General features: G+C 40.5%; 1 protein-coding gene across 1 annotated transcript in view; it reads right to left on the bottom strand.

Moving 5' to 3' along the window:
- The window catches only part of Oxct1 (3-oxoacid CoA-transferase 1), a 133,129-nt gene that overhangs the window by 58,968 nt on the left and 55,185 nt on the right, over positions 1 to 18,976 (bottom strand). The window contains exons 8-11 of the mRNA XM_036207073.1: positions 10,764 to 10,871; positions 9,506 to 9,620; positions 6,813 to 6,907; positions 4,603 to 4,651 (exon numbers count right to left, since the gene is read on the bottom strand). Of these exons, the coding sequence (XP_036062966.1) occupies positions 4,603 to 4,651; positions 6,813 to 6,907; positions 9,506 to 9,620; positions 10,764 to 10,871 (367 nt within the window). The remainder of the gene's footprint in view (positions 1 to 4,602; positions 4,652 to 6,812; positions 6,908 to 9,505; positions 9,621 to 10,763; positions 10,872 to 18,976) is intronic.

Genomic DNA, 18,976 nt, shown 5'->3' with positions numbered 1-18,976 from the left:
GTAATTCTTGCTAGATAATTGTTTTGTTATATGTAATTGTACTATGTAAAAGTTAAAACCTTCCTTAAAAAAAAAAAAGAAAAGGGGAAGTGCTGTGGATATGGCTCTGTGTAAATAAAATTCTGATTGGCCAGTGGCCAGGCAGGAAGTATAGGTGGGACAAGAGAGAAGAGAATTCTGGGAAGTAGAAGACTGGAGAGAGACACCGCCAGCCGCCGCCATGAGAAGCAACATGTAAAGACACTGGTAAGCCACAAGCCATGTGGCAAAGTATAGATAAGCAGAAATGGGTTAATTTAAGATAGAAGAAGTAGATAACAAGCAGCCTGCCACGGCCATACAGTTTCTAAACAAATATAAGTCTCTGTGTGCTTTCTTGGTTGGGTCTGAGTGACTGTGGGACTGGCGGGTGAGAGAGATTTGTCCTGACTGGGCCAGGCAGGAAAACTCTAACTACAGCTTTTCCTCTAAAGCTGACCTTTTCTCAGCTATGAAAACATGAACCCCCTTTTAGCTTTTTGGAACACACACTAGATCATTGATAACTATGATTACCCTACTGTGCAATAGTACATCAGAACTCCTAACTATTATCTAATCATAACTTACTACCCACTGGTCAGCCTTTCCTCGACCCTGCCTTCTGCCTGCTATGGTAACCACTGTTCTAGTCTCAACTTCCATGAGACTGATTTTTTTTTTGTTTCAACATATGACTAACAATATACATGACTTGTCTTCCTGTGCCTGATCCATTTTACTCAGCATAGTCCACATTGTCTCAAATGCCAAAATATCATCTTTTTAAACCATTTAATAGTATTCCACTATGTGTCTTATTTACCCATTGATTAGTTTAAAAAAAACTAATGAACACATTTTATTAGCTGTGGTAAACAGTATTGCAATAAACACAGTATAGACAGATGTCTCTGTGATTTGCTGATTTTATTTCTTTTGGCAATATACCCCAAAATAGAATGACTAGATTATATGATGGTTATTTTAGGTGCCATCATTTTTAAACATCCAATATCTACATGAATCCAGTATCTAAATATACTATATTGAACCCAAAATTTTCTAATGCAACATCGAAGATTTGGTCAGTAACTATAACAATAAATCATGTAAAGAATAATAGCCTTGCCACCAATCCAAAATACTGTCCAGGCTCCAGCCCACATAGCAATGATAGCAGGCACCAGGTCAAGCTTCCTGCTTCAGCTCTGTCCTTCTCCATTCTGGGACCCTCTCCAAACAACCACCCCACACAATAGACGGAACCCAAGGAATGCTACTCTAAGCTTCTCTCCAGTGAATGGCAGTAAATACAGAGACTCCTAGCTTCACACAGTGCTGAGAGTAAGTGACAGCTGAGTGCTGAGCCCTAAACAAGCCATTTTTAATATCCCTTCTAAGGTTCCAATAATACTGCAGAAGAGGGGGCAGAAAGAATGTAAAAGCTTGATGATAGTAAGAAGGGCTGTGATAAAATATCCTATAGATAAGACACAGCCATTGTGATCATGAACTCATGGTAACTGCAGGTTCCCATACTAATTCTGAACAAGGATGGCCCTGATAACAGTCAGGTATGAATGGAGGAGGGGCTCAGCAAGGCCAACCCTCATTACTGAGCTATTTGCTACTAATAGATTGAGAGAGAGAGTCCTTGCCTTCAGTCGTATATCTACTGTTGACCTCAACAGGCTCCAATAGCTAGTCCCAATCCAATCATCACACACACATGGCCCTGGTTAAATTAAATAGATCATGAAGCAAAAGTCAGGAATATGAGGTTGAGGGGAGCAGGCAATGAAGGGGTAATAAGAATGAAAGAGATAAAAGAGGTGTGAGAATAAAGACATCAGAATGCACTAATACATTTTTGACAATATCAAACAAATAACTCTTTTCTGTGTGTACATCTAAATCTTTTCATACTATTTTCTCAAGAGAGTGCATTAATTTTATCCTTACCTACTTGTCCTTTGGTTCATAATTCAATAGTGAGTAAGTAATTTTTATGAGCACTGAGCAAAGCTACAAACAAAATCCAACTACCCTATACTATTGGTTCTCAAGCATGAATTCCCATCAGACTCACATGGAGAGCTTCTACATATGCAGGCTGCTACTGCCTCCAACTCTCCCAGTTTCTAATTCAGTACATGGGTAGTAGGGGCTGAGATCTAAAAGTCACTGGTCATTCTAACACTAAGGACATGGAGACTTAAAGAACCAATATCCTAAGAAAAAAAATAAGGAGCTTATAATTCAGCAAGAAAGAGAAATAGTCACAAGACAAAATGATGGGTGCTTAGGAGAAAGACACTCAATATGTTGTAGGTTCCGGGGAGGGGACATTCTTGTCCTGTAGAAGGATTGGAAGTGGCCAAATGGGCCAAAATGTGAAGGACTGTTCTAATACATTCTGATGGTAAATTATGAGCTTAGAGATGGAGATATAAATAAAGAGGAGAATCTGAGCACACAGTAAGCACAAAGGCAACCAGAATGAAGGGATGATCCTAAACAGAAAGAACCTGCATAGAGCTGCCTTACTTCAGTGTGCAGGCCGGTGGTTCTCCAGAAGTGGTAGAGCCCTCAAAAGCAGGGTGACCTTTGGGGAGGCTGTTCTAGTCACAGGATGTTTGGCAATGTCTTGGCCTCTACGTACTAGACACCAGTAGTACTCGCTCCCAAAAGTAACAGTCAAAAAATGTCTTCAGACACTGTCAGAGGTTCTTAAGAGTCTGTTGAGAACTGCCAGTGTGGAAGTTAGGAGGGGCTTTTACAGGATGCACAAAATGATTCTTTCTAAAGCAATTTCCACGAGAGGTAAGTCATTAAAAGCATGACTTGTATATTAAAAGAAGAAAACAGCACTGATAGGGAAGCATGTATAGCTCACATTGGATGAAAACGCAAACACATGGGAATTATTAGAAACTTCACAGTTACTCCAGGTTTGCACCCAGCTTTCCATCACCCCTACCTGCTGCCATCTGCATCTCTCTAGAGCTGGCTTTTCAGCAGGTATAATTCAGTGCATGGACAGAAAACCATATCACAGGAACAAGAGACGGTGGGAGCTCAGATGCTAATGATTTTATCTTGGGCGAGTACAATGGGATTTCAGAACCTGAAAATTGGTAGCTCCATGGGGACTGAGTTGCTTTGAAGCTCCACGGAGTAGGAAACCCCTCCCATCCAACACTGTGAGTAAAAAGATTAGCTATTCTTCCAAGGAAAATAGGTCTTATAAACTCAAAGCCTGAGAGCTGGGAAGTCGAATTATTCATTTTGCAAATAACCAACTAACATAATAAATTAATTAAAGCAAGCAGCGAATATTTTCATAGGCCAGTGAGCTATTGCTAAAGGCTACAGTACAATTCAAGTACAGTGTTGGTTAAATGTCACTGTGTTACCATGCTGGGATTTTCAAAAGAGTTGAGTTATGTTAGCTAATTCAAATATTCAACCTGAATGTGTATCACTTCCCCAAACTCCAAGTACCAGACATCATTCTACTTGACAGCTGGACTTTATGTTCAGCTCGTATTACTTCTGAGAGCTACACATACTATTTTTGAATGCAAAGTAAGAACAATACTTCTGTGGAGGCAGAATGAATAGAGAAAGGCACTGAAAAATCCTCCTAGGACATAAATTATCTTAAGAACAGCTCCACTCCAAGGATGAGCCAAAAGCCAACAGAACAGCAATGTTACCTCAAGCATCATGACAGTTGCCAAAAGGCCTGACCTGTTCATTCTCTTGGTTGCTAATATGTTTGATGTCCCTGTCAATCAGCAGGCTGATAATAAAAGGCAAAGCACGTGACTCCAGGAACAGAGGAAACTACAACGTGAGTCCCAAACTCAAACTCTCTACTTATGTTCAGTTCACATCCTCGGCATGAAGTCGGTGGCCTAGTACAGACTTAACTCCACCTTTAGAGGATGCCGGCTCATGCTAGGAAGATCTACATTACAGAATGATCAGCATTACCTACAATCAAAACCCCAGTGCACCAGCCTGATACTATGCATCCACTCCCCCCTCCTCGATCCACAAAACCCTGACACATTTCCTCTGGAGGTTGGCCAATAGAAGGCCTAAGCAGGAGACCCAGGTAGATATCTTAGCCCACCAAGGTCACTGTAATTTGGTGATGATCTTTTACCAAAACGTCATAGTTTCTCTTGGGTGGCTCTCTCCTGCCACCAGCCTTTAAGAATAAGGTAGAATAGCTCTCTGTAGGACTTCCTCATCGTTGGTGAGTTTCCTTCATGCTTTCCCATGCCTTGTCTTTGAACTCTTCTCAATACACCATGCAAGGGTGTGCCCTCTATTTACAGGCAGGACCCTGCCTAACCCATAATGGCCTCCATCTGCATTTCTTCCATTATCTCAGCTGAGACTGAATGAGAGATCTCAAAGACTAGACAGGTCATTTCCCTCCTTTGTCATAAATAGAGTAAATTCTCTCCAGGAGAAGACAAAGAATTAGGTTCAAATTGTTGCTGATATTTGATGTTGAAGTAAACTAGTAGCAATAGAAAAGGCTGAAAAAGCATGCAGTGAGCTTACCTGCATTGATGAGGTCAGCATCAGCTTCATGCTGTAGTGGGTATGGCCCCTGTCAAACACAGCACACATCCAGCGAGTTAACAGAATCACATTGCCCCCAGTCACATCCCAAAACTGTCAATAGCTCCCCTGAAGATCTAGAGAGCTAACATCCAAAGACTGAGGCAAACTTTTCAAAGGTAACTCCTGAGTTTCCACAACTCTTTCTCATATTGATTAAGACTGGGCAGGTGAGAAATGGCTCCTAAAATTACCAGTCTGTTTTAAGAAAAGTAATTCTTCAGTGCCTGCTATGTAGGTATCAAGCATGGTCAGTCTTTTGACATTGTACCATGACAATGTTGTCTACAAACTTTATGCAAGAATCACACAAACTAGGTGTGAGCATGCCTCTGTGTGTGTGTGTGTGTGCGCGCGCGCACGTGCATTCCTAGTACTTTTTCTTTGTGCTCATTTCATTTTATTATTATTATTATTTGGTGGTGGTGGTGGTTTTTTTTCCCTGTTGTTTTCTAAAGGAAGGGAGAAAGGTGGTGTGGAGTTGGAATGGTAGGGAAGATCTGGAAGGAAAAGGGGGAGGGAGATCACAATATGTTGCATGAAAGCCCCCATCCCAACCCAGAAGCTATCTCCAATTGACAACTGTTCACAAAGGAAAAAATTAGCTTCTCTCCAACTGAGTCTAACCAGGTCTACAAACAATTCTTAAGTAAAGGGCCCATGCCCAGCAGTAGATGGTCAAAAGAAAATGAACTCAATGGTATTTTTGGAGGGTTTTCAACTCATAACTCTTGTTCTGGGCTTGTTTGTATATTATGGTTTCTGATTTTGTGTTTTCACGGGATCTCTGTGTGAGTGTGTGTGTGTGTGTGTGTGTCTACATCTGTATGTTTCTTTGCTTTTTCTTTGACTCTTTTTCTATTTGTTTGGTCCTATTCTGGTTTGGGGGGTTTTGTTTGTTTTCTTTTCTTAGTTGCCTGTTTGTTCTCTAATGAAAAAAGGAGAGGGGGGTGAATTTGTATGGGTGGGGAGATAGGGAGAATCTAGGAAGATTTGGGGGAAGGGAAATCAAAATCTGAATACATTGTATAAAAATGTATTCAATAAAAATTAAAATTACTTTTAAGTATATGTTGCATGAAAAATATATTCTCAATAATAAAAAAGAAAAACAATAACAAAATAATCTATTTTAGGTTTGTAATCTTTGTTGGGTTGAATACCTAGTTTGGTCCACATGGAGCCTATAGGCTCCAATTAAACCTACCTGCAACCCTTTCTGGTAGGACAGCAAATGCCACCTACACTTGTGTTATTTGGCTACAAAGACTTAGAACAGCAGTTCTTTTGTTCCGGTAGACAACACTTTGGAGGTCTGAATTTGAGATTCTAATTTTACCTCTCCCTGTATCTACACATGGGTATCCTTATGTTCCCTTCACTCCATTCTTCTCAGTAAGATACTTTAAAAATATAATTGTGTATATTTGTGTGTGTGTGTGTGTGCATTAATAGACGAACGTGTATATATGCGTAGGTTTTGGTGGAGATCAAAATGAGGACTTCACAGGCTATGCACATGTTTTCTACTACATTTGAGGTATACCCTTGAGCTAATTTTATATTTGTTTTTACAAAGTGAAATGAGTGGAGCCAAGCACTTTTATATAAAGATGTATACTAACAGAAAGGGAGACAGGGGGAAAGAAAGGATGTACAAGTTAAGAATGGGTGAATACTGGCTATGCATTTTTAATATACTCCCCGAAGAAGGATTGAAAGCTATGCTATCCTATATATAAACTGAGCTGATGCCTCATGTTTTAGGCCTCTGACTGTTTCCCTTGCAATGCTCAATGTGGATAATTCACATAAACTTACTTATTCTGTCTTCAAAATGAAAAGCTGACCACTCTAGACAACCTCAAAGGTTCCTCTAAAGTGCGAGTCTTTGACTTCACTAGGAATCTGCCTCTATCAGACAGACACACAGTATCCCTGAAAATAGCCAGGAGATGACTCAGCCAATCAGTAGCTACTGTGTACCTGTGATCATCACACATATTAACCATACAGGAGATATATATATATATAAAACTTTATCACAGTCATAGTAGAAGTCTACTGAGAAGCAATACAACACTGGAAAATTATACTGAGTAAACTACAGATGTCACTTGCGTTAAAGAAAAGTTGGATTGTCATCTTACCAAACCCAAGACTCCGTTCTCACTTTGAAGATGAACAGTCATATTTGGACTGATGAAGTTGCTGGCCAGAAGAGGAATTCCTATACCCAAGTTAGCTGGGAGAAAGATGTTAAGGCACAACACAGTAAAAGCAGAGATGGTGCTGTAAGTCTTTACACGTATAAATCAAAACAAGAATCTTCTTTAGAGGTAAATGGTTACGAATATAATAACTGAATGTATTCTCTGGGCACTCATTGATAATCCTCCAGAAAGAAAAATCTCTAATTAGTCCCCTGTCTTCTCAATAACATTAATATGCTTTATCATAAAGATCAAAGGAGTAGCTTCAGAAGATAACCAAGGTCACTTGAACATTTTTTTTTTTTACAACATACTTTATTTTTACTAATGTGTTCGGCAAGCTTGGATTAATACATTTAGGTCTGACATTATTAAGAATGGTTTGGCCTTTGTTGAAAAACTATTTTCACTATACAAAACCCTCACTAAAAAAAAAGATGATCTAAAATTCCAAAAAGACGGCATCATTTTTTAAATTTAAAGAAAAGAATTCTGATCAGACCAAATTGTCATTTAAAGACCATCTGTTCTGATGGCTGTAGTGACGCTTACTGGTAAGTATATCTGAGACAAAAATCAGGAAAGTGGACAGGATGCATTTCAGCAAACACTCTGAGGGCATAGGTACCATGAAGGTCCAAGAACAAGAGGGTCCCTTGTCCCTTATATGGTCTCAGCAGGTCAATGCTGGTTTGTTCTCCATGGTGTGAGCCTAATCCTGTTCTCAATGTGGGCAGAAGAAGCAGATCAGAGATCTTTTCTCCATTTTTCTACATGATCACTTCTCAGAAAAGAACTCACCAGAACTAACTTAAAAGAAAAAAAAATGGTACTCTGAATCACAGCCAGAGAGAGAGAGAGAGAGAGAGAGAGAGAGAACATTTACATAGTTTACATATAACATCAAATTACCAAGTACCAAGGCCAAAAGTATAATGCAATGGCCCAGGTCACTTCTTGTGGATACAGGAAGTCTGTGAAACTTCACTGACAGCACCTTGGTTCACAGTCTAACCAACCACAGTCAAAAGTCAGTGTAATTTGTACTTCATTCCTCAGTCATGATAGAACATATATTGAACTAATTCTGTTATGGACAACTATTTTCGGGTAAGAACAACCCTAGTTGCAAACCCTGACCTTAAGCTCTATCAGCATATCCAATTATTACATTACTTTTTAAATACTTTAGTGAGAAGCAGGGTGTGGTGATGCACTCATTTAATCCAGCACTCAGGAAGCAGAGGCCGATGGATCTCTGTGAGTTTGAGGCTAGCCTGGTCTACATAGTGACTTCCAGGACAGCCAAGGCTATTTAGGGAGACCCTGTCTCAAAAAAAAAAAAAAAAAAAAAAAGTAAATAAACAAACACAAAATACTTCAGTAAGACAGATACCAGGAAACAAATGGCTATGCACAATTAGTGTTAACGAAGGCAGGGGACAGAGAAAGACCATTAAGATGAAATGAGTTACAAACATTTGTCGTAGGCAATACAGCAACAGTGAATAAAGAACTGCACCTAGGAGCCATCATCATATGGAATGAGTATTGTAGTCTGTGCCTATATATCAATGGTGGGTCAGCTGAGAAAAGCCTGGTGGTTGATACCCACTCGGTCCAGGCTGACTCCCTCCCTGGCCCATGCAGAAGACAGACAATGAATTCTCACCCCAGCGCAAGTGCAAATTGAAAAAAAAAAAAAAAATCAAGAAATCAAGAGGGGTAAAGGTGAAAATAAAAGAGGAATGGAAAATTCTCTCAGCCAAGAGACAGTGGGAATGACTACAACTCCTAGGAAAGGGGAAGTCATAGAACGGACAGTTTCTAGAAAGTTCTGTTTGCCTCAGGTCTATACATACAGCTTCCCGGGAGTCAAAAGTCCATAAATATTTACCTTGTTATTCACTATGTGCAATACAGTTCAACATCTAGTACATTGGAAATTATCAAAATGGTGAACACATACTGAAAATAAGCAAAATGGTAAATAAGGAACCTGTTATTTGAGTGCGTTCAAACTTAAGGCACTAGTTGTACAGAACCATATATCCGCTCTGGTATTTTTTTCTTTTGCCAAAGATAAAAGGTGGGAAGCACAGAATCTGAATCATTCATTGAGTACCTTGACAAAGTACCAGACCAAAGAGTGCATTCATAGGATCTTTTTCAAAGGAAGCAGCGCAGCGCCTTGCTAGGCAGTGGGGTTTTATGGCTCGCTGAGTAATCAAATGTCAGGACACCAAGAAAATAGATAGCACCAATGACAACAGTCATTCTAAGATTTAAAGCCCTCCTCTTGAGTAGTGACTGGCTCCTCCTCAAACTTCTGGCTAAATGCCAAACTGTACACACACACACACACACACACACACACACACACACACACACACAAAGGTAGTGTACATTCGACAGTTTAAGTGTATTTTTAGTTGCCATCAAGAAGGCAAACAGATCACAAACATTGACTTCCCCTATCTTGCTACCACTGATTACATATCCCATTGTGTAAAGTCTGATGACACTTAAAGTGAACTAGACAAGAATCGTCACTCACAGGCCTAGCGGCCTGTTGCTCATAGAGACTCAAGGCCTGCATATTTGGTGGAGCTCAGGCTGATAAAGGATACCGTACATGCCGTCCTCAAACTCAAGGGCAGCTCTCTTGATGATCCTCTCCCTGACATCTTCTCCAGGCTTACCAGATTTGGCTTTTCCAGCTCCCTCCTTTCGGAGTGATAAACGCTTCCAAGTAAGTAGAAACAAATTATTCACATTTAAGATCTGCTTTCAAATGTCTCATTGCTTCAAGATAAAAATTTGCAGAGAAAAAAAATAGCACTTATTCCCAGTAGGAGGTAAGTCTACAATATAATGGAACATATTTTTAAAAAAGAATGCACAAATGATATTTCATGACAGAGATCATTCTTCAGGAAGTAAATAAAGCAGGTCAGATTTCTCTGAAAGGGAAGACAAACCTGCTCATACTGCAAAGCAACAACCCCCTGTCATTGCCGTTTTGACTAGCGCACAGTTCTACCTACGACTTGACAGTTGAATTCTCCTTAGGTGTTCAGAAATGGTGCCTGAATAAAAGAAAAGACACAGGCCCTGGACATCTGTTTCCTGGGGCTGTCAGAATGTGTTTACCAGGTGGTGCTGAGGCCAATTGCCTATTTCCACCTGCAGAGTCTAGATGGATTCTGCTACGTGTGCATCACAGGATAATGGAAACAGCCAGAAAACGGTTTCCATCACTAAATCTCCTTCAAACAGACTGGTTTGTTTGTCAATATCCTATCCTAGCACCTGATAGCAGGCTGAGACTGCACATCGCCTTTTGCTCTGATTCCTAATATCCCCTACTATATACCGATTGTGGTACTATTCCCTAGAAACTTTCAAATTTTGATATCAACTGAGACCTGGTAGTTCAGTCATTGTGGAAAAGCCCCAGCATGCCTAGTACCTAACCCCTGGACACCTTCATACCCACCATCTGCTCATAGCTCAAAGCTAGTTAAAAATTCTTTCTTTATTCCAGGAAAGTATAGAACTATTCCAAAACAGATACTTCTGAGCAAGCATTAAGACTTCAGACCTAATTATTCACCTCTACCCTCTAGGATAGCTGTCCAAAATCAGGGATCGTAAACTGCAACCATTAAAGAATCCTGGCAGATACGACAGCCTTCAAAAATCACAAGATGTAGAGACACTATTATGCTGGACTGAAGCATCATTGGTACCCAGTGTCTACTTGAGACCCAGAGTAACACTGTTCTGCTCTAACCTTCTATCACTTGGAATGGCCTGAGAGACATGTGTCTCTGGTAACTAGATCCAAATATACTGGCAAAAAAAAAAAAAAGCTCTGCAAATTACCTCAATTCTTTTCTCATATTTTTCTCCCTTTATAAGGCGGTGTACATAAATCTTCGGAATGTGGATATCTTCTGGGGCAAATGATCCAATGTCTACAATTTCTTCAACCTAGAGAAAAAGAAAAAAAATGTTAAGACAGAGTCATAGCTTAAAATGAACATGCTTATGTTTTTAAAAGTAAAACATATACAAATTCATGTCTCACTTGTGAATACAGCATAAATAACATGCACATGTATCTATATAAAGGCATGCAATATATACCATACCTTTTAAAACCACAACTGATGAGAACCCCAAATCCATATGTATGAATGCAAAATTCAGGATAATAAAGTGACAGATCTTCACCTTTTCCAAAAGAATTTTGGTTACAAATTTGTGGGGCATTTCCCCACCAACCCTACAGTTCCCCAGAGTTGTCTTGAGTGTGAGCAGCAGGAAATAGTAGATAGAAGGATTTATAGCACGAAAATAAACAGAAAATAAAGAATAGCCTCAGAAGGGCCTGGAACCTTTTCCAACGGACCCCAACTGTCTCTGCCCCAGGGTATTTATACAGCCGCCAAGGGGGTGGAGCAAAAGACTCCTCCCTCAGCACAGCCAAGTGCAGACCATCTCAGACACCTGCAATCAGGCCGGTGGCCCTAATCATCCTCTATGCGGACCTGCTGGGTAAAGCCACAAGGAACCCGAAAATGGGCTCCCACACAAATTCATCAAATTTATCAGGGCAGCTGCTTGGACTTTCATAAATTGCAGCTCTGCAATGCAGAGCTCAAAAGCACACTCCTTAAAATTAGTGAGAGATTTATCACATCAAAGACAGAAATCTGTAACAACATCTGTGTGGTCAATTGAGGAGGTTTTCAAATATAGATGCAAATGCCATTCATGGCCACTCTTCACTTTTCCTGTTGTTCAGTTCAGAATCGTGACAGAACTGTCATCATTGAAATAATTTTACTCAAAGATGGATAATTGATTTTAATATGGAAATCTCAAGAAGGAATTATTAAGTAATAACTAGAAATAGTCAAATTAATTCTAATCGGAGTCATTCACAGGCATTTTTGCAATAATATAAAATGTCCCCAAATTAATCTGCTATTTTAGGATTCCTTTTTTTTTTTTTAAACTGAAAGTAAATGAACTAAGAATGACAAGGAGTCAAGGAAAAACTAATCTCAACATTGAATTCTGGTTAAAGCTAATTTTGGTTAAAGAATTAGCTTTCTCATGACAAATGCATAATCAGTTTAATGGATTTTGCACTTGCTATGGCTCGACTCTTGGATGCTCCCCATGGTCTATGTGAAAAGATTTGGAGCATCCTCAGGTCGCTTAGGGGAGGTTAACTCTTATGGGACTATATCCCCTTCATCTGTGCATGATGCTGTCTGACCACAGTGAGGTAAGCAGGTTGTTCCATCACACATCCCCCCACCCCATGACTACTATCTATCATCCACCAGAGAGGCTCAAAGGCAATGGGCCTGTCTGACCATGAAAAAGCCATTCAAAGCCATAGGCCTAAAACAATCCTTTCCTCTTTATGAGATAATTACCAAATTTTATTATAGTGACATAAATCTAATATAATGCCTAAGGCAAATAATTATTTGCTTTAAATAAGCTGACTTATTTAAAGGAGCATTACTTTGAACTTGACATCTAAAATATGAAAGAAACTATCCAGAAGTCTGTGGAGTTCAGTCCTCACTACTTTATTCTGCCGTGCTCTCTCTCACCAGGTTCCTGCCACAGAGAAGGAAGAGATGACAGGGGATGTTCAGTTATTACTCAATGCCCCCAGGCAGCTGAAGAAGACCAGGACACTAGGTGAGAACTATTTTTCTGATAAGAAAGATCTGGGCAAAAACTACGATGTCAGGTTAGAATCATTTGGCATCCACATTGAGTTAGTGTGTGGAGATGAACTTGGGAACAAGCAAGAAGGAGAGAGGACGGGAGGGGCGTGTCCTTCTATAGGGCAAGACAGGAGGAAGGACTTCCTGCCCTATACTCTTGTCTTCCCCACTGAACCATTCTGATAATCCCACAGCATATTCATATTCATTATCATTCATAATCTCCCTCTCTCTTCCCCCTTCTCTCTTCTTCTCTGTGTATGTGGGATATGTACAGGTTTGTAAGGGTGTATGCATGTACATGTGCAGGTGTACATACATGCATATGTATGTAGAGGCCAGAGACGGACAATCTTCCCCTTTTATTTGTTTTAGACAAGATTCTTCACTGAACCTGTAACTCATCACTTTGGCTAGGCCCATTGGCCCATGAGCTCCAGGGGCCCAGGCGGTACACATGTGGGCTGCCACGCTTGACTTTATTACGTAGTTCCTGGGGATTCAAACTTAGGCCCTCGTGTTATACAGCGAGCCCTTGACTGGCTTAGCCATCTGCCCAGTCCCTATTTTTTCTATAGCGTGGGGATTGGGTTAAAAAGACCTGGAAGTAGTTCTGAGCAGTTAAGCATTGCTGCTATGTCTGAACCAGATTCCAACCTTGAGCCTTTACTGCTCATTTATAACTTTACATTGTTCTATTTAAGCTTTCAATGAAGTTCTTGACTTTAAAAATGTGTTTCCATTATACTGAGGATATATATGAAGGCTTATTATTCAAGAAACTATTGACCACGGAATTCATTATAAAGTCAGAAACAACATCAATGTTCAACAGTAGGGAATTGATAGAAATGAATACCATGTGTCCTAACACAATGAACCAATATTATGCTTTTGTAACACTGGATAGCATCTCACAATGTAACATTTCATAAAAATACAAGACTTTTTTTTTACAAGCAAATATATATACATCAGTGCAACTACATTATTTTCCTTTTTGCTTTCTTGATAAACATATTAATTACAAAAATGGTAGATATTTGGACACTTGCATATTGTACTAATCAATCCAGGGTGACTAGCATTTCCTCTCAGCATAATTATATTTAGACCTAGGAAAAGCAGAAGCACAATGAAATGCTAATAACACCTCTCTGGGTAGCTGTACCAGTTATTTCTATGGGAGGGGCTGCTTGCAGAGGCCAGAGGACAACCTGGGTGCCATTCCTCAGGCACCTCCCACCTTGTTTTTTGAAACAGTCTCTCCCTTTTTGAAAGGTGGTAGAAGACACCCCCTAACAGTACCAGATCCTTGGAGAAGCTCAAGATTGAAGAACAGGAGCTATGAACAACCTGGCCTTCTCGCTGGCACTATGAATAGTTCGCACCCAGCACCATCTGGTACAGCTCAGAATCCAGAACTGACCAGGTAGCTAAACTAGCTGACCAACAGCTCCAGGAACTGGCTTGTCTTTGCCTCCCAGGGCTGGGATTACAAACATTCATCTTGCCTGGGGGGTTCTAAATATGGGTTGTGAGTTGTGGGAACTGAGCTCAGGTCCTCACACTTACAAGCAGGCACTTTCCTGACTGACACGTGTCTCCAGCTCTGTGAAAGATAATTTTGTTTCCTTTAAAGAGAAAACCTAAAAAAGTTGGGGGATTTGAGTAGAGTGCCCAGGGCCTCACAAATGCTAAACACACACTCTGCCATCAAATTCCACCCCCAGATGCTCATAAATGCCATGTATTCAAAAGGCACAAGAGATACTGAATAGATGCTTCCCAACCCAGGAAATATAAAGAATGGAGCATGTGAGAGAATTCACAGACCTAACGAACAGGGCATGGTAAGAAGAAAGGAGAAAAGCTGTAAAAAATCAATTACAACAGTAGGAAATAAATACAGAGCCCTTTTTCCTATTATCTTGATGACCATAACGTAAATTCTTTCCCATGCCTAACATTACTCCAGTGGGTCTGGCCTTCAGAGCTCTTGCTGGAATTACAATAGCGGCTTCCTAATGTGGCTGCCCGAAGTCCTCTTTAGTAAGGTCAAGGAAAACGATGATAAGGGGAAAAAGAGAGAGTGGTCCTTACTCAAACTGGAAATCTCAAGAGTAAACAAAAAACTACTGACTTTCCTGTTTCCTCCAATTAATTTCTTCAAAACTTATGAAATCAAGACAAAGTTTCATGACTAAGGGCAATTACAACTTTCACAACAAAACACAATAAATGCGCCCTAGTTTAAAAATTTTAAAAAGCAAAAATTCGGTTAAACATAATCAGCTTCACACTTTGTAGTGCAAATTTCTGTATTGTAGAAAATGCATGCGCAGTGTTTGTCAAAACAATACCAACACACAACTGTGCTGGGCGCTTCTAGACAAACAAACAAGGCTTTCAGAGTGTTGGCTAGCAGAGCTGGTAGCAAATATTTGAAGTACAAACCAAGGGGAGAAAATCTGTTTTCGACAATCTATGAGGAGTCCACGACAACAAAGCAGCAGAGGCCGAGATGTCCGTTTGGTGTCTGTGCACAGGGCTGAAGACCATCCCCATCTTCTGTGATCTTGAGACACACCCAGAAAGAGCCAACAAGGTGATTAAAAGTCCAACGTGATCAAGTTATAACAGGGGCAAGAAAGGACATCCAACAACAATGACGTGAGCTCCACCTAGGCCCTCAGTAAAGGTGGCAGAAGATGCCCCCTAACAGGGAGACGGGCAGATGTAAGCATCCTTGGAGGAGCTCAAGATTGAAGAACAGGAGCTAAGAACAACCCGGCCTTCTCACTGGCACTATGAATAGTTCACACCCAGCACCATCTGGTACAGCACAGAATCCAGACACTTGAGGTTGCTCTAATTAGTACCTGTCTTCTTTCAGTCATTAGCAGGAAACTCGAGGCTAAGAAATGCTTATCATTATTGATCCCAACTTTGTTTTTAAAGGTTTACTCTCTCTGCCTTGCACTGCCCCTACTTTTTAAGTCTGAAATTGTATTTTAAAGCCCTGGGGGGGGGGGGGGCAGTAGTCATCCCTGGCGACAACATATTTCTATTCACTTGGACAACATCTCAGGGAGAACAGAGCAGCTGTGAGGAAACACTTTAAGTGGTAACCTCAGTTTCCTACATCCACAAATACGGGCCTGATCCTAGACTCTGTTAGTGAAAATGGCTGCAGGGCGGTGGTCGGCTGTGGTGCAAAGTGAGGGTCCTGAGGAGGCAAGGAAAAGGCTCTGGACCGCACTTCCACTATCACAGAAGGTTAGCAAGAGCACTCTTCATGTGCCAGGAAAATGGTCCAAGTCTGAAGGAGAGGTGCTTTGGATGACAGTTCCACCCAGAGAAGGAGATGAGGAAGAGGAAGTAAGGAGAAATGTTTATCATTTGGAAAAAGCGCAAAGAGGCAAAAGAAATCCAACAGAGGATGACTCCCTGCTTAAGCCTCAGGCTAAGATAGAATATGGCCAGTTAAAACATATGGGAAAATAACATGGAGCTTAAAAGACCAAGAACAAAACTGCACAAGGACATCTAAACAAAACCAAAGGTCATGAATCTAGGAAAGGGACTGGTAGGAATAGAGGTGGGGGTCGGTGGGAATGAGAGAGAGGTAAGAGACAGGAGTGGGAGGAGGGGGAGAAATTAGAATACTATATATGCACATGTACATATATATGTATAATTATCAGAAAACAAAATCAATCATTAAAAACAAACATGAGGAACAATGGATTTCAGGGCCCTTCCTGCATATCTCCCTAGTCTGACCTCATGCCAGTCCCTCTACCTCTGTTCCTCAGTGTCCTCACTTCAATGTGGACTTCCCAAAGACAGGGTACAGTGCAGAATCACGGACAGCCTCTGCTGTCACTGAGGGGCCACTGCACCCCAGCAGGCTGCTGTATTTTTGAGTCTTACCCAGAGATGCTGGTGCATTTTCAAAAAGCGTAAGGTGGGAAGAAAAAGGGGTGCCTAGGAAAATTCCACCCGGATTCAGTAGCAATGATAGTTGTGCTTCGCTTAATCGTTGCATTTTCTTTTAGATCCTAGGTACTATTAGCGCTAATGGCAAGTGCTTGGATTTTTATTTAACATCTCATAGTTCAGTCATGTTTGTCCTTATAGCATCTTTCTCTACTCACACCCTACCTCCACTGTACAGCTTTTCCTTCTTGTAGCCTACTAGGAACTGGTGCTACCTCACACACTCTCTAGGTATTGTAAGCTGTATCACTTCACATCTGGAACCAAATAAGTAAAAATAAATGAGGGTATGCTTATCACATTGGAGAATGATACAAAGATAGAAAGAAAAGATAATAAAAATGGCGTCTACTGGTTTAGAAAATGAGAATAAGAATAAGGTCAGGCCCTCTGGATAAGCGAGACAGTTGTTTGGCTTGAACTATCTGGGGAGCCCCCAGGCAGTGGGACTGGAACCTGTCCCTGGTACATGAGCTGACTTTTTGGAACCTAGTGCCTATGGTAAGACACTTTGTGTAGCCTTGGTGCAGGGAGGAGGGGCTTGGACCTGCCTCAACGGAGTCTACAGGGCTCTGCTGCCTCCCCAGGGGAGACCCTTGCCTTGGAGAAGGTGGGAATGGGGGGGTAGTTTGGGTGGGAAGGCTGGGGGGTGGGAGGAGAGAGGACAGGGGAATCTGCGGTTGATATGTAAAATGAATAGAAAATCTCTTAATGAAAAAAAAAGAATAAGGTTAAAGAATGAAGTTCAGCAGGAATTAAAGCTAATACCATAAAATGATGCCTATATTCCTATTCTGAAAATAATAACAGCGTTTGTTGAAAACATAACAAAAAGGCCTTAGTAAACCACCAGCATAACGACCGCAAAGACATCACCATCCAAAGGTGCAGATGCTTTCTCTCCACTTGCTAGCCAACCTCAGAGTTTGGGTGGACCTTCAGCCTAATGTTTCTCATTACTGAGCAAAAGCAAACCTTCCTCCCACTTATGGGTTGTTTCAGAATGTGGGCTGTGCGTGAAAATGACTGGAGCTGTTGGAGCCCCTTTTTAGAATTTTGCTTAAAATAATTCAATCGGCAACAACTGTGCTGTACAGCATAATCAGTGGGACATATTAACCCAAAAAGGTAGGAATATGAACATGAAACATCCCCAATAGCTTTTTTTGTCATTTGGAATTACTGGGTTTTTTTAATGCAAAAATAGTTTATAAACATTCTTTTTCATCTTTGCCATGTCTAATAACAAGTCCAAACAGCCTAGCGTGGCCTATTCTGGTATTCTGGTTATAATTTGTCTAACAAAAACAAATGCCTGTCTTCACTGAATGTGTAATTTTATAATGTATGCTTTCATAACATGTAAACCACATTCCCAATGTCCAACTTTTACTTGCCATTTTTTTTTCTAAATGAAAACTTCATTAAGTCTTTAACAAATCCAGAGAAATAATTAAATGGAATACATCTAACCAAAAGAATAAAATATTTCTAACGTTTTTGTTCAGAGCACTCGTTGATAATAGTAAGAAGAAATTACACCATTATCACATACTCCAGGAAAATCAGGAAGACACAGTATAATTAATAGAATGAAAATAAGAAGTTCTCTGTGTGGAGGGTTACAGAAAACGGGAAGATTAAAACCTGTGGAGATTTACGGCCCCAACCTCGTGGTGTTGACAAATTAAACTTTAAAGGTTAACGCCAAACCTTTCCAAGGTTATTCTCCAAGATGTTCCCTTTCATTTGGGGCTGTTAATCATCCTTGGAGCTCTTTATAACCTAAGAACACAAAGGGACACATAAACTATTCTGTGGAATTAGGTTAAATGCTAACATTTCCAGGACACAGCTAACATTCGGACACTCTCTAAAGGGAACTGTGACTGGAATTCTGTTTGTCAATGTCTCGATAGTCCCCGAACTGGACATCATTTAGCGCTCTCAGGACAGCAGAGCTTTCATCATTGCCTTCCTCTTTCAAATAGTCTCCACTCTGGTTCTGGAGCGGAAAATAGTACAGTTCTGTTCATTTCAGTTGGAAAATTAAAATGTTGTATTTGGTTTTCCTGACTAAGTATGAGGGAGGCCACAAAATGCAAAAGTCAACATACCTCAGAACAAAATGCCCCTTTCTTCCCTGTAGGTCGGTTTCTAAAACTCTATCATTGAGCTCCAGAGAAATCGAAACACATCCATCACATTCTCCTCTACAATGTGAGCATCAAGATCAAAATGTCTAGCCAGTAGTATAAACAGAAGAGCTGAACAATGAGCTTTTCCAGCAAACATCGTTTGGGGCCAGATTTTCACAATAAGCAATCACAGCACACAGAC

The sequence above is a fragment of the Onychomys torridus genome, chromosome 15, assembly GCF_903995425.1.
Source record: "Onychomys torridus chromosome 15, mOncTor1.1, whole genome shotgun sequence".
Lineage (NCBI taxonomy): Eukaryota > Metazoa > Chordata > Mammalia > Rodentia > Cricetidae > Onychomys > Onychomys torridus.
This window is presented reverse-complemented; position numbering and strand designations above follow the sequence as displayed.